The sequence below is a fragment of the Polypterus senegalus genome, chromosome 4 (genome assembly GCF_016835505.1).
Source record: "Polypterus senegalus isolate Bchr_013 chromosome 4, ASM1683550v1, whole genome shotgun sequence".
In the NCBI taxonomy this organism is placed as follows: Eukaryota; Metazoa; Chordata; class Cladistia; order Polypteriformes; family Polypteridae; genus Polypterus; species Polypterus senegalus.
This window is the reverse complement of record NC_053157.1, coordinates 48,111,654-48,136,353: the sequence shown is the minus strand read 5'-3', so window position 1 is coordinate 48,136,353 and position 24,700 is coordinate 48,111,654. Positions and strand designations below refer to the sequence as shown.

Sequence of the window (24,700 nt, the reverse complement as noted above, 5' to 3'; positions counted from 1 at the left end):
TGTATGTTATGTGTCTACAACGATCTGGGTAAATGTAAGATGACAGGAAATGTGAGGCAAGAAACGTTGAAAACATAACTAAAACAGGAACTTTTTTCATCTTACAGTAATAATGACAAAATGCTGATGTAAAGTGTATACAGTGTGAAGACTGAAGTCCAAATATCAAATAAACACTGTCACAAAAGGTATAACAAAACAAGTGTGCTTTTATTCAAGAATAAAACCAAAGAAAAAGAAATCCTTCAATGTACATGTTGAATTGCTGCCTCGTAATCAAGAGGTTGTGGGTTTGAGTCCTGGTGTTCCTCGTTTCAGGTGCGAAGGAATTTAAGATGGCCTGGCATTATAACTTTTTTCGCAGGCTTCAGGCATTCTAGTGTGACTTCAGTTTAGATAACATGAGACATCTGTGCAAGATTTAAAAATATATCTTCCTGAATCAGCTGGATACTTTATTTAATGTGATTTATTTACAATTTTATCACTACAGAAAATACCTTATCTTGAAAAAGGTATTGTATATTTTTATATATTTCCCCTTCAGGAGCATGGAACTAGTGCTGCTGTGGAACACCATCTGTGTTTTACATAGTGAACAAACATCTATTTTTTAAAATTTTCTAATATAATACAGATATGAAAGTACAGAATGAAAACCAGGCATTAGATGTCACTTTATTTTTTAAATAGAAATACAGGTATAAAATTATAGAATGAAAACTGGATGTTAGATGAAGATGAAGACGCGATTATGAATGCTTTCGCCACATTATTTTTCTTTATTCCAGAATCAGCTTTTTCTAGGATTGTTACTTTTTCTTTTAGTGAAAATTGACAGTTTCCTTTTTTGTTCATTGCAAAATTAAACATTGAGAAGTGCAATGAAACTTGAACAGTACAGTATCCATACATGACACAACTACCAACTTGGACACATAGTGGAGCACTGACCCAGAATTCGGCTATACCTGTATGATGTTGTGCCTACACTTTTGCCGCGCCTGTCTGAGACTGCCAGAAACCAGAAATTTTGCAACAGCCTGTGGCAGGATTCCCAAGACTCAGCGAAAGTCTGGGCACGGCATTAAGTATTTTTTGCATCGCATTATCTTCAGTGGACTTTTTTTCTCAAAAAAATGTTTGTTATACTGAAATTTACATTTCGTTAAAATGAAATTCATTTAACATGATATTGTGTGAACATGTTCGGGACAACAAATTTCGTTATTCTGAAAATTCTGTTACTTTGGTATTTGCCAAAATGGGATTTGACCTATATTACTATTTAATGTAATAATCGCCCCTACAAAATCCGTCTTTGTTTTAGTGAAGTAAAATAAATCCAATCTATATTGATTTTCAGTCAGTTTTTATAATGTGCATTTGTACCAATGATAAGTTTGTGAGCTGCTCACTTTTTTTATTCTTATTTTTGTATTTTTTTCTTCTTCTTCTCTCTGGACTGGGGTGTCTCGTCTACTGCTGACAGGCATCCCAATGTGGGAGGCACAGTATAAGTCATAGCTGCACTCACTAGAACAGCACTAGTCACTTCAGGTAATCAGCATGACTGCAGTTATGTGCTGATCAAAGCCAGGATTGTATTTGATATTTTTTCAGCCTCTGGTCCTGGTGAATCACGGTGTGTTTGACAAAAACAGGAATAAAAGGAACAGTTTTTATTATTATTATTATTATTTTGTGTTTGTTTTTTGGTCCCTTTTAAATAAACAGTTGAGTCAAACAATAACCTTTTTGTTTTTTCCCCACTGTTTTCACACATGTGCTATGGTCTCCAGGGAAAACATCTGACAACATATTACATGTCTTTTATACAAATGTTAATTTCTTAGGTTAACCCTAGTCTATTGTGATATTTGAAAATTTACTACCATTACTCTCATGGCTTTTATTACATTAACAGTTAGGGAGAAGGATACCAAAGCCAGCTTTAGAAGAAAAGCTACTGCTTTATTTTTTTTTCCTTTTGCTCCTTCAATCACATTTTTTCTTGCATTTTAGTCAGGGTTGCTATAGCAACAGAAATATTTTAACAGAGAACTACAATAGTTTAGTAGTGGATTCTCAATTGGATAGCCTGAGAGACAATGTTCTGCCTGCTGATCCTAGTAACAAATTATAAATTATTTAGAAGTCTTTGGTTTTAATATTAATGCACGTATTTTCCTGGAAAAGCTGCTTACCACTCATCCTATCTCCAGGAAGAACTACCTTGATATGTAGTGCAGCTATTTTTATTTCATGCTGGGTAGCTGTGATAAAATCGATCATGTAATGTAATATACAGTATTTAACCAAAGTACTGTAGATAAAAAGTAACCTGAATCTCTTCATATTATATTTTTAAAGGCTGGAAGAGTTGTAAATGGTTGGAAATTATGCATTTATAATTGGTGTGTTCTTAGCAATTCAACACAGTGGTCTGCACTGCTGCCTCACAACTTCAAAGATCTAGATTCAGTTCCCAACTTGGTCACTGTGTGTGTGTGTGCCATTTTCATGTTACCTCCATGTTCACATAAACTAAATTGGTGGGGTATGAATGGGTGTGTGTATGCTTTGCAGTCAATTGCAGTCCTATCCATCTTTGCTTCCTACCTTGTAGCCAGTGCTGTTGGTGTAGACTCCAGCTGACCATTAAACTTTAGTTGGTCAATGGATGATAGTAAGAATTCTTAAAATGTATAATTCGTTTCTCTTAGATCCTGAGAAGAACGAATCAAGTGTATAAAAATAAAAAGAAAACGTGTGTCCTCCAGTAGAGTGCCATTAAGAGTAAGAGCTACAGCAGCAGTAGTAATATTAGTAGAAGTAGCGATCGCATTGTCTATATACAGAGTGCAGGAACATTCCAATATGAAGAACAATTTATGGTTTAGGGTTATTCTAATTTTTTTATTATTATTTTTTTATTTAAGCTATCTACAATTACTGTAGATGCAATGTATTTATCCTGAACTGACTGCTGTCTAATATCTTACACTGTAAGGATTGACTTTGGCCCCCCATGACCTTGCAGTAAATACTATGGGTTTCCAAAATGCATGAATGGATGAATGACCACAGTCAAATAGCTACTTTATATTTTCAAATGAGGTTTTGCTGTTGTGCTCTTATATGCATATCAGATTTAGTGCATATACAGTAAGTAGTGTTATAGAACAGACATGCTTTGCATTTGTTATTTTGCATTTGTCTATATTATTACTTATTACCAGGGGGCTTTGACCCCTGCTCACTTTGCTCACCAACATCACCCCCCTGCCAACCGCCCCCCTACCAGGGCCTGACTTCGCGTCTCTGCCACTTGCATTGTGAAGAGAGAGGTGAACGCACCCCAAGGAGACACAGTGGCTCCTCCGAAATCACCTCAAGCGGTGATACAATAGGAAACAAATACAGTTTTTTACCTCCTTTTTGCTCAATTAGCTGCTGGCTTGCTGCTGCTGTGCCACGTGATCCGCATCTCATGTGGTGCTTCGAACATTTAAAAGCCTGTACAGCAGCTGTCCTTTTGTCTCACTGCTTTGTCTCTCTTCTCTCCCAGACATGCTCAGCTCCTATTTAGGGTCCCGCTCCCAAGGTGCGCCCCTATGAAGAGGAAGATTTTCTATTCTTCTAATTGAGAGACTGAACTGTCCCCCCTAGCAACACGAATTTGACAATCTACAAGTCTCTGACTTAAACTTTAAATCTGAACAATATATATTCGATCTGTTTAGCCTGATCCGTTATTTCACCAAGTACTAATTTCCATTTGTTTGCGCTAATGCAATCTTTACTATCATTTTTTTGAGACTTTCAAATTTTCCTACTTCCATTATCTCTAACCTGCTCTGCATGTGTATCACGCCAACGTTTTTGAATTCTTTAAGACATTCTACTTTGTCTTTTATTTCCGGCCCCGGGCGTGGTTAAATCTCATGGCACAAAGTCTCGTCTTGTGGGACATGAAAGTATCTCTCTGAAAAAGTCACATCTCGTCCCAGGCTAAAAAGTCTCGTCTCGTCCCAGGATTTTTTTTATTTAATAGAGAGATTTGTCTGTATTTTTGTTTTTTATATTTATATCTGTCTCTACAGCATCACAAAGAATTGGGGGTATCTAATATAGGATTATGTTTACAGTAGTTGCAACATAACATACAATATTATTCTTAATACAGTAAAAACTGTATGTATGCAGCCTGACTGGCAAAATAATCGTTCCAGTGCTTTAACTTAAAGTGTTTGTTTTACAGGGTGTTTTATAGCCTGAGATTGTAATCCTTCCATAGCAAATCACAGGTTTCCTTGCTTTTAAATATGACAACAAATATAATTAGCAATTAGATAAAACAGACTATATTATTTATCATTATTTAGACTGCTGTTTGGCATTGAGTGTTTCTTGACAGTGCAGCACATGCGCTGCCATACAATGTCTCAGTGCTGAGCTGGACTCTTCATCATCACTGATATTATGATGTAGTAGTAGTAATATTGTCTTATTTGCATGTCCAACTGACATGTAACACATTTATAAGATGCAATATTAAGTTTGTTTAATGCCATTTTTATCATTAGCCTCCATATCATTAGCTTGTTTCAGCTGAACAAGAGAAAGCTTGGAATGCTCATAGAAACCCATTGGGACGAGTGTTCAGTCTCCATGCACGAAATGACTAAGATGCAGAACTGGATCCATGTTCTAAGAAAAATGTAGCATTGTTCCACCATGCTGTCTTTTTGCTGAAGATGTATTCAAAGTGATATTTGAATGATGAAAGGTATTATATAAAATAAAGGAAAAAGTGAAAGTTAATTCAGGTGAAGAAAGCCCAACAGCTAAAATGTCTTTTGATTTTTTTTTTTTTCAACATAGAACTGACTCGCTTGCGTTTTATTTTCTTTTGCAAATATACAGGCTTTTTCTAGTAGATAGATAGATAGATAGATAGATAGATAGATAGATAGATAGATAGATAGATAGATAGATAGATAGATAGATAGATAGATAGATAGATAGATAGATAGATAGGGGAAATTCACATAATCCAGCAGTAGCATACCGATGCAAAAAACAATATTAAATTAAAGAGTAATAAAAATGCAGGTAAAAACAGACAATAACTTTGAATAATGTTAACATTTAACCCGGGTGGAATTGAAGACTTGCATAGTGTGGGGGAGGAACGATCTCCTCAGTCTGTCAGTGGAGCAGGACAGTGACAGCAGTCTGTCGCTGAAGCTGCTCCTCTGCCTGGAGATGACACTGTTCAGTGGATGCAGTGGATTCTCTATAATTGACAGGAGTTTACTTAGCGCCCGTCGCTGTGCCACAGATGTGAAACTGTCCAGCTTCATTCCTACAATAGAGCCTGCCTTCTTAACAAGTTTGTCCAGGCGTGAGGCGTCTTTCATCTTTATGCTGCCTCCCCAGCACACCACCGCGTAGAAGAGGGCACTCGCCACGACTGTCTGGTAGAACATCTGCAGCATCTTATTGCAGATGTTGAAGGACGCCAACCTTCTAAGGAAGTATAGCTGGCTATGACCTTTCTTACACAGAACATCAGTATTGGCAGTATAGTCCAATTTATCATCAAGCTGCACTCCTAGGTATTTATAAGTCTGTACCCTCTGCACACAGTCTCCTCTAATGGGGTCCATGAGGGGCCTGGGCCTCCTAAAATCCACCACCAGTTCCTTGGTTTTGCTGGTGTTCAGGTGTAAGTGGTTTGAGTCGCACCATTTAACAAAGTCTTTGATTAGCTTCCTATACTTCTCCTCCTGCCCACTCCTGATGCAGCCCACAATAGCAGTGTCATCAGTGAACTTTTGCACGTGGCAGGACTCCAAATCGTATTGGAAGTCTGATGTATATAGGCTGAACAGAACCGGAGAAAGTACAGTCCCCTGCAGCGCTCCTGTGTTGCTGACCCCAATTTCAGACCTGCAGTTCCCAAGACGCACATACTGAGGTCTGTCTGTAAGATAGTGCACAATCCATGCCACCAGGTGTGAATCTACTCCCATCTCTGTCAGCTTGTCTCTAAGGAGCAGAGGTTGGATGGTGTTGAAGGCGCTAGAGAAGTCTAAAAACATAATTCTTACAGCACCACTACCTCTGTCCAGGTGGGAGAGGGATAGGATACCTTCTCCTGGTATGCGAACTGCAGAGGGTCGAGGGTGTGGCGGACCTGTGGCCTCAGGTGGTGAAGCAGCAGCCACTCCATCGTCTTCATCATGTGACGTCAGAGCAACAGGCCGGAAGTCATTCAGCTCACTAGGACGTGATACCTTTGGGACTGGGGTGATGCAAGATGTTTTCCAAAGCCTCAGGACTCTCCCCTGTTCCAGGCTCAGGTTGAAGATGCACTGTAGAGGACACCCCAGTTCCAGCGCACAGGCGTTCAGCAGTCGTGGCGATACACCATCTGGACCTGCTGCTTTGCTGGCACGAAGTCTCCTCAGCTCTCTGTTCACCTGCGCTGCCGTAATTGTGGGTGGGGATGTCTCTCCTATGCTGGTATCAGCAGAAGGATGGTTGGAGGATGCAGTACTGTGAGGTGAGAGTGTGTTAGGGTGGTCAAACCTGTTAAAGAAGTTGTTCATTTGGTTTGCTCTTCCTGACATTATATATATATATATATATATATATATATATATATATATATATATATATATATATATATATATATATAATGTATAAACTATAAAACAATTTAAAATAAAGACTTTTTGTTAGTATGCTACATTATTCTTCCTGTCCATCTTGCATTCATGTACAAAACATCTCCAGCAGGTGGAACTAAACACTACTCTATAGAATACAAGTTAGGTATTAAGTGAGAACTCACGGTTACATGTCCTACAGTACTTTGAGATTATCCTTATTTACAAATAGAGCTTAAAATAAATGTGAGGTATCTTTAAATGAAGAGCACAGATTAATTTTGAGTAGAACAGTGGTTCAACAGTGGTTCAGTCCAGGTTGTGAACGATGCAGATTTCACCCTGAGTATTTTGTGAGTGAGTTGAAGGAAAACATAGAGGTTTAAAAACACATTATTCACATGACTTTTGTTGTATGCAATAATTTAAGTACATCCATGTGGTTGGCTTTCCTCAGTAGTGATGCTGATTCATAGTTTTATTCAAACATGTCCCATATTTTTTGCAATATGGAATGTGATATTAGCACAGCCATGGTGAGATTTATGATACTTGCATACATTTGAACCAGCTTTATGTTAGGTAACATTATTTGGCCACCATATAGACACATTTACTGTATAATCATGTCTTAAAGTGAATTTAGTGTTAATTTCATACACATTTGCTGTGAGAATCTCCTTTTGCTTTGTTTCAGTGATCTCAGAGGCCCTTTTATGTGAAGTGCTATTCCATCATAGTGCTTACAGATTTATTTCTCTGCCATTTGCGTAAGTCTTCTGCATTCATCCACCCCTTGGATACATGCACTCCCTTTGCAGAGAGCTGAAGTCTCCATGAATCACTACTTATTATTCACTCGAAGTTTTCTTTTTTAATGGTGGCTAGTCTACTGCTGTGTTCTCATGCTGTTGGATAGACAGGTAATATGAGTTTCCCAGTCAGAAATGTCATGTGAACAACCTTTGAAGTGGACAATTCACAGAAAACCTGAATTATGTCTTAACTTTGAGTTACCCAGTTGTGACACAATGCTGACCTTTTACCTCAGTTAATAATATACAACAAGCAAAAAAAAATGATCAGTCAGAAATGGCATTTTTTCATTTTGATTGATGTAGTGCACTTTGAATGCATATAGTTTGCTTTTTATTTTCAGGAAAAAATACAGTGTATTTGTAATTATTTATGGGCGGACCAAGTAGAAAATCAGCTGTGACCTTGTGTTTCTTCCAAATTTCTGATCAGAAATACACTGACATAATGCAATGAAGTAGAAAGGTGACAAATCCTAAATAGGAATGCTAAAAACTACCCTAGCATAAGTACAGTATGCTGAGCGAATGTGTTGGTGCAGACCCATGCCATGGTAGCATCAGCTTGTTTGAAGAGAGCAAATGGACTACATCATTGCCTTGAGAGCTAGAACACACGTATCAGAAATGTACCCTAAAAATAATTGGTCTGGAAAATATTTCATATTTATTTTTTGCTACTGTACTATAAATAGAGTATGCCACAGTAGCACAATGAGTAGCACTCCCACCTAACAGATCTAGGTTCTTGGATTCAAATCATTTACCCAGATGTTTTTCTTGTGGACTTTTCCTGCTTTATTTATGTCTGCAAGCTTTTTCTGCCCCCATCTCAAATTACATGCAAGTTAGATTAATTGGTGATTGCCGATTTGCTCCAGTGTGTATATGATTGGGCTCTGCAATGGAATGGCACCCCTTCCAGTGTTGTTTCCTAGGTTTAGCTGGAGGGTAGACTGATACAATTTAATTAATGTATCTTAAAATAGACAAGATATTTCATTCAAATACTACAGTTTCCCCAGGAAATCACCTTATTCAACACAGAGCGTATTGTTTATGGAAATCACTTCAATAGATTTTACATTTTAATCATGATAGCTTTTTGTAAATTAAGAAAACATTTTTGTGCACAATTTGTCTTGTGACTCTAGAGCAACCTTGTGCATCTTCACCAAAAGGATGTGCTGTGGTAAGCAAACTTCATTTGATTCCCTGCAGGGTTATCACTCTGCATTGCGTAATAGGTGCCTAAAAGAGGCTAATGTCAGAAAGACCAACCAACCAGAAAAACCCAACACAAAGACCTCAAAGTGGTTGAAGAGAATTTTGTCTGCAACCAGGATGGCCCCAGACAAAGAGATTTCTATGAAAGATAGCATAACATAACATTTTTATACCTGCTCGATCTAGTTTAGGTTAACAAGGGTGGCGAGCCTATCCTTATTGTACTGGCTGCATGGCAGGAAACAGCCCAGTACTTGGTGCCTGTTGATTACACGGCTTGCTTACACCTAAACCCACACTTACACTCATACAAGGGCCAGTTTAGAGTTGTCAGACATTACCAACACATCTTTGGGGATGTGGAAGGAAAATGCAGACAGATGTGGGGTGAATCTGCAAACTCCACTCCGATAATGGCTGGGTGTGCCTCATACACAAAAAGCTCATTTTCCTGAGGACAGAGTTACTGTTGTACTGTAGGTTAAGAATTTCATTGAGTTTGTTGAGTGTGCACTGTTTTTGCTTCTGGCATCTAGTGAACATAAGGTTGAAGATTGTTAAAAAGAAGAAATCTACATCAGACACTGGGCATTTTGTTTAACTGATTCTGCAGTCTTTTGCCGTAGATTCCAGTAAGTGTTAATGTTTGGTAATATTAATTTTTAAGTTTATAAATAACATATTTTGTGTTTTCTCTTTTTCAGCACTGGCTGGAGTCCAACAAACCAGTTCTAAAGCAAATGAAATGTAAGTGTTAAATGGAATTTATTTTTCTTTGTATTATTTACATAGGCTGTGTTTATAGGTACTGTGTCAAGTTGAAATCATAAATTAAATTAAATAATTAAGTCTTAAAAAATGTTACTAAGCAGAGTTTGGTTATATTATTTAAATAGATTTATAGTACCAGTAATAATTTTACATTACTTATGTGAGCTATTGATGTCCTTCTAGGAACTACATAGGCAGAGATGGATAAACCAAGATATAAGAAGCAGACTACAATAGCAAATAATATGAGGGACATTCAAAAAGTCTACGCACTTTTATATTTTCGTTGGAAATTGGTGACTGCAGGAGGAGTAATTGGGCATTAAAAAGTTGGTACGACGCTGGGAAAAATACATTGCAAATGAAAGTGATTATGTTGAAAAGTGCTCATAATTTGCTTTTGAAATTCTTAATAGAGTTAAACAAAAGTGTGGAAACTTTTTGAATGTCCCTTGTAGAATCATTATTGACTAAGTAAATGAAAGAGTGCATATATGGCATCTGAGTTCTTACGAATGTTACATCATTCAGTTGATATTTTGGCCTAGTTAGCTGTCATGCTTTGTATATATCGGGGTAAGTTAAATTTAAGTGTACATAAAGCCAGGAATCTGCATCTGTTTTGAACCTCATAGTTGGACTTTTTCTTCTTTCGTAAAGTGAAACAAACATAAAAATTAAAGAGATCCTCAAAAATAAAAAAAAAAAACTATAACCCTAATGGAGGTGAGGAAATGTTGCTTTAACGCGGGAGGTTGTCTTATTATGGCCATACTTTGGGGTGACACTTTCTTAAAACATAGATTTGTTTATTCCCATGCTCAGATGTTTTGTTTTGTAAACCCACACTTATTTCCTCCACCTCAACTCTTGTCCTTGCACTCACCACTCTGGGGAAAAAGACACAGCCCACAGCCACAGTGCACTTGCACCAGGGACTGTAATGTGAGGGTTGACTGGTGCTGTGAATCCCCTACTTTCTAAGCCCAAGGCAGCAAGACAGAGCACCAAGGTTTAGAATTAATCTTCAGTATGGGACCGCTTTGAAATTATGTTGTATGCTTTGCTTTTGTCAACTATTACAGTTGCCTGTTCAAAAATATCTAAAAGATTTGTTTGTCAGGATCATTCTCTCATATGAATCTTTTAGATTTATCACTTTAACTTATCCTTCATCATATTTCATAATATATGTGTTATTTATGCTAAAATGCTTTTATTCCCCATCAGAGTTATTATCTTTTTTCTTTTGGAATTGATTGGGGGAGGTGGTTGAGTTAAGGTGATGTGTCTCTGCCATCCCTGACTCTTTATTTAATTTGTGGTATTTGGTACACTGCTATTTATGCATAGCACCTCTATATCTCAGAGCTGCATTCTGGCATGTGGGGTGTTCAGTGCTAGTGGCCACTCCTGCCACATGGTGATGGCTAATGACTCTGTCTGTTAACGCAAATCATGGAGGATTGAAGTGATAGAGGGATGCATTAAAAAAGAGTACATTGTTTGTGTACATAAGAATTATTTATTAACGCTATGAAACCACTTCAGTTTTTTTTGTCTAGTGCCTCCTGACTCACATATGATATATAGATCAACACATCTTGATGCAAGAGGTCAAGATGTTTTAACTTTGGCCCTTTAGATTTAAAAAACCTTCATTTTAAGAACATTTCTGAACAATATTTTGTGTAGAAAATGACACCCTTATGTTATAGAAAAAACCAACAGGTGTTGTCAGCAAAAATGATCAGAAGGACTTGAAGCTGTGGATGTCATATCAGCAGGTTTGGGAATTTACCCCAGTAGTATACAAGACATCAAAGACTCCTTTTCATAAACCTTTGAAAAAATGGGAATCGGTAATATAGGAATGTGGAGTGCTTTTTAATGTGATTTCAAGTTTGCTAATTATGATGAAATTGTTGATATTTAATTCTTTGCCGGTGGTCCTAGCCCTCTAAGAGCCACTCCAAGAAGTTTAAAAATGACAAATTTCAAACATATGCATATGGGATATCTTTTTAATAAATTTCAAGGTCAGTTATTACGAATATTTTAGATTTTTGATCCTTTACTAGAGATGTAGCCCTCTACGGGGAGTTAAAAATGAAATATATATATTACAGTAGAATATATTTAGACTTTAAACATTTAAGCACACATTTTAATATTTCCATTTCAATATTTTTATTATGTACTTGCATTTCTGATGGACACCCCAAATTAGTGTGGCTTAATTGAATTCAGACTTTTTTCTTTTGTGATAGACCATTTTGAGGTTCTTTCTAGCATTTACTTTTGGATTTTGCTATTTTTCCTGTGTTTTCAGTAACCTGGCTTGCATGTGTTTTATAATTTACTGCCATAATTTACTTTTAAAAACAGGGCCTGTTAAAGCCCATTGAGGCATTACTTGTGTGATTTTGAGCTATACAAGAAATAAATTGTTATTGTTTTCTAATTCCCACCTGTCTTCTGACTGCCCTTACCTTTACCTAACAGACTTTTAAGTCCATCCATTCATTTTTTAACCTCTTTGTCCAGTTTGTGATCACAGTGAGCTGTTGTCTATCCTAGCATATTGAGGCACGAAGCAGGAAACAACTATGAACAGACTACAGTTCCTTTGCAGGACACACTCACACAGACACTACCACACTCAGTGCATGTAAATTACATACACTGTGACTTTTTGTCTTTGAAATATTGAAACAGACAAGGGAGTCTCTTAATGCCAGTGTAATTTGAATGCCATCAAACCTCATGTTAATGTTTGTATTAACAACAAGAGTTAGGGATTTATTTAAGAGGATTTCAGCAAAAATTTCTCTTTATGCAAAAGATAAGATGCCAAATGTATTATAGATTCAGTCATCACATCCATATATACTAAACATATTAAAGATGTCCTACAGAATTTCATGTTTCAAAATTCATTTGCATAAGAGAAAATTATCTCATGTGAATAATCTTGCACTTCAGATTAAATGTGACCATTTTTTTTTAATTGTCTCACAGCAATTCACATACTGTACTTAGGAATCATAATTGTGCAACGATTTTAAAGCATTGTAATAGAATGTGTTAAACAAGATATTATTAAGTGGTTATGTTTTAATTTCATATTAACTGGAAACATTATTTTTGTTAAAACTATCATTTTAAGCTTTTTGAGTGCATTTATATACCGTATATCAACAATTGAAGACAACTTCATTCATTTGAAATGTAGTAAAGTCATAGATAACAAAATATATTTTTTAGTGCTCTGAAGCAGTGATGAGCATGGCACTATTTACTTCTCATTTATACTACTGGACTACAAATGCTGCATGTGTACAAAGAATCAAAGGAAGGAATTAAATAATAATGAACATTTACCCACTTGGTTAGCTGTGGAGACGAAATCTTGTACTAATTTCTTCCTTTATGGTTTGCTGTATACAGTACTGTACATCAGTTACTGGTGGTTCAAACCTTGCTTACACTATGGCACCAATATAGGAGATACTTGAAGGCTGATATATTGATGATAGATGTACATCTTTTGCACAATTCTGTCTTAAATTTAAACTGCAAGTCAGAGAATTTGCAGAAAAGAAACCTGACCAACCTTCATACTCTCACATAATTATATTACAACATATAATTTACTTTCTAACTTTATAAAGATATAGATAGTGTCTCAAAACAATGCACCACTGATAGTCTGAGACAGTGTTGGGAACAGAACCTTTCATTAGTTTTTTACATTATGAATGGAAGTTAGCCCAAGATAAAACTCACTCTTCATTAATTTTGTGAAACAGTCTGATTCAATTCAAAATTGTACATTGTGCCCATCATTGATTTAGACTATCCAAAATATATCCAGGTCAAAGCCCTACTTTTGTGAAATGTCACCAGACACCTGCCACACTGGGTTACAAATTTTTAGAATCCTGTGATTAGACTTAGCTGTAATTAAAAGCTGTGCTTGGAATCACAATACACAATGTTCAAGTTACATTCCGTGTTTGTCAACCGTTGTAAAGATACCAGGTTTCATTCATCGATTCCTTTCTTACTGCATCAATAAACAGCTCATCTTCCTCTTTATTTGAGACATCACACACTGCATGCATGGGTTTTTTTTTACACTGTCTTCCTTTAGCTGGACATTGACTTTTTCCACCGTGTGCTTTATTTCTGCCGTAGCTGCATTTATGAATATGCTTGTATGCGCCACTTGCTTCATATTCTTTTGCTGCCTTCTCAATTGTGTAATGCTTTTTTGTTCAGCGCTCTTTGGAGCTCTTGCTTTTTGTCTGCGTACTGCGTTCACAGTCAGTTCACGTGAGCCGCTCGGAGTACATGCATCGAAGGTTCCGCTATCTCGTGCGATGTCCACGGCTTTATTTAATGTTAGCTAAGATCCTGGCACTTAAAAGTTTCTCTCGTAGTTTTGCTGAGTTTGTGCCAAACACCACCCTGACCATCTCATCTTTGTTTCCATAAGCACAGTCCTTCACCCGCTAATATTTAGCGGCAGAGTGTTTCTATTGGATTGCCGCTGATGAACGGCCTTATATGGGCAGGCACTCAATTACGTGGGAGGCGTGACGATAAGGGACGCAACTCCACCCCACACGGCGACCGAGCTGCAGGCTATGGTCGGTATATATGTACATAAGTAGGTTCCAGTTATGACCGTTACACATAGAATTTCGAAATGAAAACTGCCTAACTTTTGTAAGTAAGCTGTAAGGAATGAACCTGCCAAACTTCAGCCTTCTACCTACACAGGAAGTTGGAGAATTAGTGAGGAGTGAGTGAGTGAGTCAGTCAGTCAGTCAGTCAGTGAGGACTTTGCCTTTTATTAGTATAGATACAAGACCAGTCTTTTTTCCAAATAAGGAAAAATAATTCAGACAGGGGTCATAAACCAACCCTTGCTGTTAAATAAGTTGTTTACAGTCAGAGTTTTGAGGTGTTGAGTCTCTTCTGAGCAGCATCTAGGTGGTCTGATGTGGTGTCCGTCTCCTGATAATAAAATCTACCCTCAGATCCTCATCTGCAGCTCACCGTTCTGTACCACACATCAAACTCTGTTCTATGGAAGCTCGAGCATCTCTCATAATGCTCCTCAACTCTGGAATTCTCTTCCCTCTCATATCCGTCAACTCAATTCAATAACACATTTTAAAACTGCCTTCAAAACTTATCTTTTCAAACTGGCATACCAACTATGAATTAACACTGCCTGTTATCTTTGTATGTTTTCTACTACCTCTGCACCTTATTACTTTTTGATGTTATCCTTCTCTTTGTTTTTAGCTTATTAATGTTGTTTAATTTCATTGTAAACTGACCTTGAGTGTTAAGAAAGGCACCTATTAAATAAAATGTATTATTATTATTATTGTTTGTCTCTAGTCTTCACAACTGTCCTTCAGATTAACAATCAGAATAACGATCCATTAAGTTTGGATATTTTATCCAGAAAATGTGGCAATTATTTTAAAGATTCATTGGTGGAGGCTAACAATAATGTAATTGTGTCCTTGTTAGGCAATTAGTTTGCACCTGTTTTATCTTAGTGATTCCAGAACACATGGCTTGAGTGCTTTTTGCAAACAACATATTGTAAATTTGTCTTGTATAAATATTTTTTATAACATAAAACTTTGACACTTTAAAAAAGAAATAAAGAAAAAATGAATAAAATGCTTAAGAAGAAGTCAAGTGCTATTATAAACATTTTATAAATAAGTTAGTTAAATAATGGAGATACTTTTACTTTTTTGCACAGTCCCCAACATTATTTTATTTATTCATTTGTTAAAAAGTTGGCTCTCATATCATTATATACAGTACTGCTAGAGTGCCTCTGTGAATTATAGTATGCCTCCTTTCCTCTGTTTATGATTATATGTACAGTATTTATTGATACAAAGCAATGGTTTTTCAGGTGTTTTTTAAAAGATGCTTTGTGTTAACTAGTACAAAAATCAATGAGTTACTAATAATAATAATTTCTTCCTTAATTTCTTTTTTTCTTTAATTTTTTTTTTTTTCTCAGCTCTTGCCTGTCTACCCGATCAAAATGTATCACCAGGCTTCTCCTGACAATGTACACATTGTGGCTGGTGATTTTAATCAAGCATGCCTAAAGACTGTACTTCCCAAATGTGCGCCTTATATACAGTGCTTCACCAGGGGGAAGAACATACTGGATACAGAGCACTACCTCTCCTATGTCAGGGCTTCTCTGACCATCTCTCACTGCTCCTGTTCCCAGCATACACTCCCCTCCAGAGGAAAATCAAGCCAACCATAAAAAACTATCAAAACCTGGCCTGAGGGAGCCCTTTCATAGCTGCAGGACTGTTTTGAAAACACAGATTGGTCCATTTCTGAACAGTAAGACTTACAGAAGCACACAGAAACTGTACTAAGCTATACTAAGTTCTGCACTGATGTAGTTACAGTGGATGAACACATACAGGTCTACCCTAACCATGGATGACCAGTGAGGTTCAGTCTCTGTTGAGAACCCAAGACATTGCCTTCAGGTCAGTGTACAGGGTCCAGTACAGTGCAGCAAGAGCAAGCAAATCTGAGGAGAGATGGCCTATAAGAGCAATGTAGAGGCCCACCTGTCAGACAATAACCCATGGCAGGTATGGCAGGGAATACAAAAAATCACCAACTACAAAATAAGTACACACATGCCGATCTGTGCTGATGCCTCATTGGCAGAGGAACAAAATCTTTTCTTTGCCTGCTTTGAGGCAAATTGGTCTCACAGTGACATTCTCTCCCTGCCGACTCCCAGCTGCAACGTTCAGGTGACACAGGTGCTCAAGATGATGAACCCAAGGGAAGCTGCTGGACAAGATGGCATACTTGGTATGATATTTAAAGCTTGTGCTGACTAGTTGGCAGGAGTCATTACTAAGTTATTTAGTTTGTCACTGTCCCCCGTCTTAAGTCAGGTACTATCATCCATATCCCGAAAAAGTCAGTCACCAATAACCTTAATGACTACAGACCGATTGCATTAATGTCAACAGACATGAAATGTTTTGAAAGACTTTTATAGCTCAGCTCATTAAAGCCAGCATCCCTCCTGCCTTTGATTGTCACCAGTTTGCTAATAGATCAGATAGAAGCATGGAAGAAGCCATCAGTACAGCCCTCCATACAATGATGAGCCACCTGGAACACTCAGGGACCTATGTAAGGAAGCTATTTGTTGATTATAGCGCAACGTTTAATACAATCATCCCTAGCCCCTGCAACTCCTCCACCCTCACACTTAGCACCAGCTCCTCTCAGGGCTTCTCTATGCCCTATACACTTATGACTGTACATCTAAGTACTCCAGCAACGCTATCATCAAATTTGCTGATGACTCTACTCTGGTAGGTCTCATAACTAGTGATGATAAGTCAGCATACAGGGACATGGTGCAGAAGCTGTCAGTATGGTGTTCCAGGAACAATCTCTCACTCAACACCTGCAAAACTAAAGAGATGGTCATTGAAATCAGGGGGCACAGAGCAGAGCCAGCCCCTCTATACATCAATGGGAACCAGGTGGAGAGGTTCACCTCCTTTAAGTTCCTAAGAACTTACATTTATGAGGACCTGTTCTGGATAGCAAACACTCTGGCGGTGGTCAAAAAGTCCCAGCAGTGGCTGCATTTCCTGAGACTTCTCTGGAAAGTGGAAATGAAGGAGAAGCTGCTATTGACCTTCTACCGCTCAACCATCAAGGGTGCTTTAGCATATTGTATTCCAATGTGGCATGTTGGCTGTATGTACAGCAGCAGACAGGAAAGCTCTGCAGAGGGTTATATGCGTGGCAGAGGAAATCATTGGCTGCTCTCTGCCCTCCAGTGCCCAATGCGTCTGCAGAGCCAGAGAAATCATTAAAGACTCTTCCCATCTTGGCCACTCATTGTTCACACTACTGCCCTCTAGCAGGCAGTACAAGAGCATTACAAGTAAAACAAAAAGATTTGCAGATAGTTTTTATCCTTGGGCCATCAGAATTTTTAATTTTAAGAGCTTATAGAACTATTACAGTTTTTTTCCTCCAGTACGTATGACGATTACTTTACTGAATAATAATTTTCTGTCCTTTATTTACTTATGAATTGTTTTTATTGGTCGTAGAATGCGTGCTTTTTGTATTATTTGTTTGTTGTTGTTTGATGTACTTGCACCATTTACAGTTGTAGCTGACATTAAAGGCTTCCTTCTTTCTTTTTTGTTTAGTAACCCTACCATGGTAATTAATGACTTGCTTCATTTGTTTTTCATATTTTCAGCGAATCCACCATATACTATGTGCTTTAGAGTGAAATTCTACCCGCATGAGCCCATGAAGATTAAAGAAGAACTTACCAGGTATTCATTGTTTTTGGAACTGTATACATTTACAGGTACATAATATTTGTAATTTATCAACAGTCATGGCATTCTTTCAGATGGTTGAATTTAATATAAACTTGTTGGTAGAAAAAGGGCCGTTCTCATAAATAATTCTGTTAAACATTTAAGTTTCTGCTAATTGTAGTATAAACTACACATTGATTTATTTTTTACATTATACTGAGATATGCACATGAGGCCATTTACAATATGGCTGAGATAGAATCCATATAAGACAACTGTGCCCTAATTCTTTCCCACAAAGAAAATGTAATCTATATGTGGAAACATTTTTTTCATATGGCTATCAATATCAGTTATTGATGTATCAGTTATTACATTGTTTAGATATGGTTAGTTGAAAAATTGCTGTTTGACAGAGAACAGTCAAAAATATTTGAAAGAATTGTCATTATCTGTGATCTCTTTGAAAAAGCATTAGTTCCTTTTCTACTCAGGATTTTCTAATAATAATTTTTGAAGACAGTTTATTTTCGTGCACCCTTTTGCTGTGTAGGTTTATCAGTGCAACGACAGGAGCTTGAATCAGAGATACAGACCAGTTGGTGTGATTGTCTAAGTGCAAAATTGACTGAGCCCTTCATAATTTATCATTGTAACACATTTAATGTAGTAGTGCATTATTTTGAGAGGCAGTTATTTGCACTTCTGTGTATCAAGTGACTGACTTAAAATATTCAGAATATCACAAGTAATATTTAATATAAGCAAGGTTGCAAAATATTAACAAGCATGTACAGAAAGCTTAGTTGACTCTGTCATGTTTCAAAACAGAGATAGTGGCAGGCTACATAAACTATGTCAAATGTTGAAGCCTAAGATTTTAATTTTATCTTATGTCTTTCAAGAAAAGTTACATTTTTAATGAGAAAAAAATGTGAAAATATGTTTTATATACTCACTGGCCACTTTCAACTGCTTATTAACAAAAATATCTTATCAGCCAATCACATGGCAGCAGCTCAATGCATTTAGGCATGCAGACATTGTCAAGACAATCCTCTGAACTTCAAACCAAACATCAGAATAGGGAAGAAAGTTGATTTAAATGACTTTGAATGTGACGTTTGTTGGTGGCAGGCGGGCTGGTCTGAACATTTCAGAAAATGCTGATCTGCTGGGATTTTCACTCACAAAAATCTCTACGATGTACAGAGAATGATTTGAAAAAGGGAGAATATCCAGTGAGTGGCAGTTGTCTGGGCGAAAATGCCTTGTTGATGCCAGAGGTCAGAGGAGAATGGCCAGAGTGGTTTGAGCTGATAGAAAGGCAACAGTAACTCAAATAATCACTCATTACAACTGAGGTATGCAGAAGACCATCTCTGAACACACAACATGTCAAACCTTGAAACAGATGGGCTACAATAGCAGGAGACCACACTGGGTGCCACTCCTGTCAGCTAAGAACAGGCAATTAAGGCTACAATTTGCACGGGGTCACCAAAATCGGACAACAGAAGATCTGAAAAACATTGCCTGGGCTGATGCATCTTAATTTCTGCTACAACACACAGATGGTAAGAGTCAGAATTTGGCATCAACAACATGAAAGCATGGAATTCACCTGCAATTCTATCAACAGTTCAGACTGGTGATGGTGGTGTAATGATGTGGGGGATATTTTCTTGGTACACTTTGGGCCTCTTAAAACCAACTGAGTATTATTTAAATGCCTACCTGAGTATTGTTGCTGACCATGTCCATCACTTTATGATTACAGTGTACCCATCTTGTGATGGCTACTTTCAACAGGATAATACACTATATCACAAAGCTCAGATCATCTCAGACTTGTTTCCTGAACATGTCAATGACTTCACAGTACTCAAATGGCCTCTGCAGTCACCAGAACTCAATCCAACAGAGCACCTTTGGGATGTGACAGGACAGGAGATTCACATTCACATTTCACACAACTGCGTGATGCTATCATGTCAATATGGACCAGAATCCGTGAGGAATGTTTCCAGAACCTTGTTGTATCTACGCCATGAGGAATTATGGAAGTTCTGAAGGCAAAAGGGGGTCCAACCGGGACCTAATAAAGTGGCCGGTGAGTGTACATGGAGGTGACCTGGAAAACAAAAAATGTTGTGAATTATGGAAGTTCTGAAGGCAAAAGGGCCCAACCCTGTACTAGTAAGGTGTACCTAATAAAGTGGCCGGTGAGTGTACATGCAGGTGACCTGGAAAACCAAAAATGTTGTGGGTGGGGGATGATTTGTAAAGCAAACATATGCTTGTGAATATCACTGAGCACCAACTGAATCCTCTCTTGGATGACTCTTGAACTAATATCCTTAGACATGTTATGCTTTGTTTGCAGGTAATTCCCAACAATTCTGATACAGTATGTAGAGTACATTGAAAATGCAAGGATCTCTATGATATCGGTTTAGGAGACATGTACATTCATCCACTGATTATTAATATGTACTTATAAAAGTAGGACGAGACTTCCATAGCCACCATAGTATTCAACTGCAGTATACTGTATCTCAGGCTTAGTGAGCACATTCATTAAATGAAAGTCTGTCTGTCTATGTTGTGATTCTTAATTATTCAATGGTTACCCCACATCATGCCTAAGCAGCCAACGTGTTCTTGTTTTCTAGTAAGAAACATTCTACATATGTACTGTAAGCAGTCTGAAGTAGCCGGCTACATTGCTTTACATTTTCAAGCAGCTTACAACAGACAATCACAGCTAAAATATACAAAGCAACTACTTGTTTTTCAAAAATCTGCACTCCTCATCATTTTTCTAGCAAGTCATCTAAATCAGTTAGTTGATTTGTTTGTTTTTTGTTTTCCTAAGCAGCATTTTTGAAAGGACAGTCGCGTCACCACTAATTCTTTCATTACTGTCACAGATTGCTGGGAAGCAGTCTTCTAACATCACACTGAGATTCCCAGTGAGCAAAGAAGTTCAGGATCTCCCTTATCATATCACTTTCGACCTGTTGCAAACATATTCCAGCAGATGGCAAAATGTCATAACATTCTCAAACCTATCTAGCCCAGTTTAGAGCTGCAGTAGGGCAGAGTCATTCCTGGAAGCACTGGGTGCAAGCAGGAAAGAGCATTTGCACTGCCTCATTGTGCCACCATGTTATATAAAAGAGATCAGTCACCCTAACATGATCACATGTGTTGCCCATGCTGGTCTAGTAGCTCATTTATCATTGTATGGATGCAACACTTATCATCATCCTCACTTTTTGAAGATGTTTCTAACAATATTGGTGAGTGTTACATGCATCATCGTCATTGGTTTAACAGTCCTTTTCAGGATTTACCCTGGTTGAGTGATTGCTCCCCAAATCATTTTCACTCTCTCTTCAGTGTGGGGCAACATTTGAGGTGAGATCCATTTTTCTTATGTCATCTATCACCAACTCCAGCCATGTCTTCTTCTCTTGGTGTAAAGATAGTTGACTGTGTTTCATTACTTAATGTTCTTGATGATTCACAGGGTAACCCTCACAACATTATTTGTGCATTGTTTCCTCATGGGACTCGATGCTTTGTGGGAGCTCCCCTTCCTCACTCCCTGATCATCAAACATGTGTAGTTGCTTTGTGGAGGAATCCCGCTCTGAAAGAATACATCTGATTTGAATCTGCACATATGTTATTCATAACAACGTTTTAAAATATTTTCGTGCTTGAATCCAAGTAAAGTTTTATAGAAGAGACCCCGGTGTGGGATTTTCCTCTTGTGGTGTCATGTTGGCTCTCAAAAATTAAATGATTTTAGAGCATTTTGGATTTTGGAATTTCGGATTAGGGATACTCTACCTGTATTCTTAACTTTATTAAATGCCCTGTCTTCTTTGGACAGATGTTACTCCAGTAGAGCATATTACTTCTCACATAGCTTTCATAGCATTTTCCATTCAAAGCCAGAGAGACTTCTTTAGAAGTAGAATCGAGGTCAGCTCCCAAAAATTCTTCAATGGCAACTCGCACCCTGTTTATCACTGCTCTTCCTACAGCTCCATCTGCACTCAGCAAGTCACCTAAGTAGGAGAACTTCCATATTATCTCTAAAGCAATTGAATTGTCAATGTCTACATTTATACATCAATATTCTGCACCCCCTAATGCACTTTGTACAAACATTGCACTCACTGCAAGCACTCTACCCTTCATAACTTTACACAACTCATTCACTCACTTCTCACAACCTGTAAACTGAATTGAGTTTTCCTTAACATTTCTCCTGCATACATCAGCCAGCCTTTCATCTTCTTCTTCCACACCGCTTGTCCCTTTGCCTCCAGTTGTCACCTTGGTCTTTCCTGGATTTTTCTTAAGGTCTTTTGCTTTAAAACTATCGTTCCCCTTCAGAAACTTCCTCTTCAGTTCTGCTTCACTTTTTGCTATTAATGAGATTATGTTCATTCAAGAGATTCCATGACGATTACACGATTCATTGCTCATCACTTACATCTTTATAACAAAAAGATTAGATCCCTGCTCAGATGGATCAGAATGGATCCCTGGTGTAGCCCCATCATCAGATTAAAATTTGCAATGTCCCCATCTTCTTCTCAACCACAATTCAGACTTTCTTGTCCTCATAGCAGGCATTAGCCATTTTTCACCACACCTCACCATCTCTCAAAGTACCTTACCATACACACCCAAATGAATCCTGCAGCTTCTTTTTCTTATGTCTGAGGTACTAAAGTGTTTTGTCACTTGCTTTATGACCAAGAACACATTCCTCTTTCTTTACTCATTGTGCTGCACACTTCCTGAAATCTGTGATTCCTGTGGTTTGCAATTGCTTTTCTAGTATTTTGTGTATCTTCCTTATAGAATGCTTTCTGCCTTCAATTTTTGCCTCTCCATATAACATTTGCTGTTCTCCTCAATTGTCTTATTTACATCAGGAGGTGGTTTAAGCTGATTTAAGATGGTCCAAAACCTGATGCCTTGTGGGGAGACTGGTGTGGTGGTAAAGATGAAGAGGACCAAGTGATTAAGTGGTGTGTAGGAGGGAGTATAAGAAGTTGGACTTGGAATATTGAAGGCCCATCCATCCATCCATTCTCTTCCGCTTATCCGAGGTCGGGTCGCAGGGGCAGCAGCTTAAGCAGAGAGGCCCAGACTTCCCTCTCCCCGGCCACTTCTTCCAGCTCTTCCGGGAGAATCCCAAGGCGTTCCCAGGCCAGCCGGGAGACATAGTCCCTCCAGCGTGTCCTGGGTCTTCCCCGGGGCCTCCTCCCGGTTGGACGTGCCGGAACACCTCACCAGGGAGGCGTCCAGGAGGCATCCTGATCAGATGCCCGAGCCACCTCATCTGACTCCTCTCGATGCGGAGGAGCAGCGGCTCTACTCTGAGCCCCTCCCGGATGACTGAGCTTCTCACCCTATCTTTAAGGGAAAGCCCAGACACCCTGCGGAGGAAACTCATTTCAGCCGCTTGTATTCGCAATCTCGTTCTTTCGGTCACTACCCATAGCTCATGACCATAGGTGAGGGTAGGAAGGTAGATCGACTGGTAAATTGAGAGCTTTGCCTTACGGCTCAGCTCCTTTTTCACCACGACAGACCGATGCAGAGCCTGCATCACTGCGGATGCCGCACCGATCCGCCTGTCGATCTCACGCTCCATTCTTCCCTCACTCGTGAACAAGACCCGAGATACTTGAACTCCTCCACTTGGGGCAGGATCTCTCCCCCAACCCTGAGAGGGCACTCCACCCTTTTCCGGCTGAGGACCATGCTCTCGGATTTGGAGGTGCTGATTCTCATCCCAGCCGCTTCACACTCAGCTGCGAACCGATCCAGAGAGCTGAAGATCACGGCCTGATGAAGCAAACAGGACAACATCATCTGCAAAAGCAGTGACCCAATCCTGAGTCCACCAAACGGACCCCTTCAACACCCTGGTTGCGCCTAGAAATTCTGTCCATAAAAGTTATGAACAGAATGGTGACAAAGGGCAGCCCTGGCGGAGTCCAACTCTCACTGGAAGCGGGCTCGACTTACTGCGGCAATGCGGACCAAGCTCTGACACGGTTGTACAGAGACCGAACAGCTCTTATCAGGGGGTCCGGTACCCCATACTCCCGGAGCACCCCCCACAGGATTCCCCGAGGGACACGGTCGAATGCCTTTTCCAAGTCCACAAAACACATGTAGACCGGTCGGGCAAACTCCCATGCACCCTCCAGGACTCTGCTAAGGGTGAAGAGCTGGTCCACTGTTCGCGACCAGGGACGAAAACCACACTGTTCCTCCTGAATCCGAGGTTCGACTATCCGGCGGACCCTCCTCTCCAGAACCCCGAATAGACTTTTCCAGGGAGGCTGAGGAGTGTGATCCCTCTATAGTTGGAACACACCCTCCGGTCCCCTTTTAAAGAGGGGACCACCACCCCGGTCTGCCAATCCAGAGGCACTGTCCCGATGTCCATGCGATGTTGCAGAGGCGTGTCAACCAAGACAGTCCTACAACATCCAGAGCCTTAAGGAACTCGGTATCTCATCCACCCGGGGCCCTGCCACCAAGGAGTTTTTTGACCACCTCGGTGACTTCAGTCCCAGAGATGGGAGAGCCCACCTCAGAGTCCCCAGGCTCTGCTTCCTCATTGGAAGGCATGTTAGTGGGATTGAGGAGGCCTTTGAAGTACTCCTCCCACCGACCCACAGCGTCGAAGTGAGGTCAGCAGCGCACCATCCCCACCATATACGGTGTTGACACTGCACTGCTTCCCCTCCTGAGACGCGGACGGTGGACCAGAATCT

The 24,700-nt window shown here is 39.0% G+C and overlaps 1 protein-coding gene across 1 annotated transcript in view; it reads left to right on the top strand.

The window, feature by feature from the left end:
* frmd3 (FERM domain containing 3) overlaps positions 1-24,700 on the top strand; it is a 325,166-nt gene that overhangs the window by 197,083 nt on the left and 103,383 nt on the right. The window contains exons 3-4 of the mRNA XM_039750579.1: positions 9,427-9,469; positions 17,814-17,892. Coding sequence (XP_039606513.1) covers positions 9,427-9,469; positions 17,814-17,892 — 122 coding nt within the window. The remainder of the gene's footprint in view (positions 1-9,426; positions 9,470-17,813; positions 17,893-24,700) is intronic.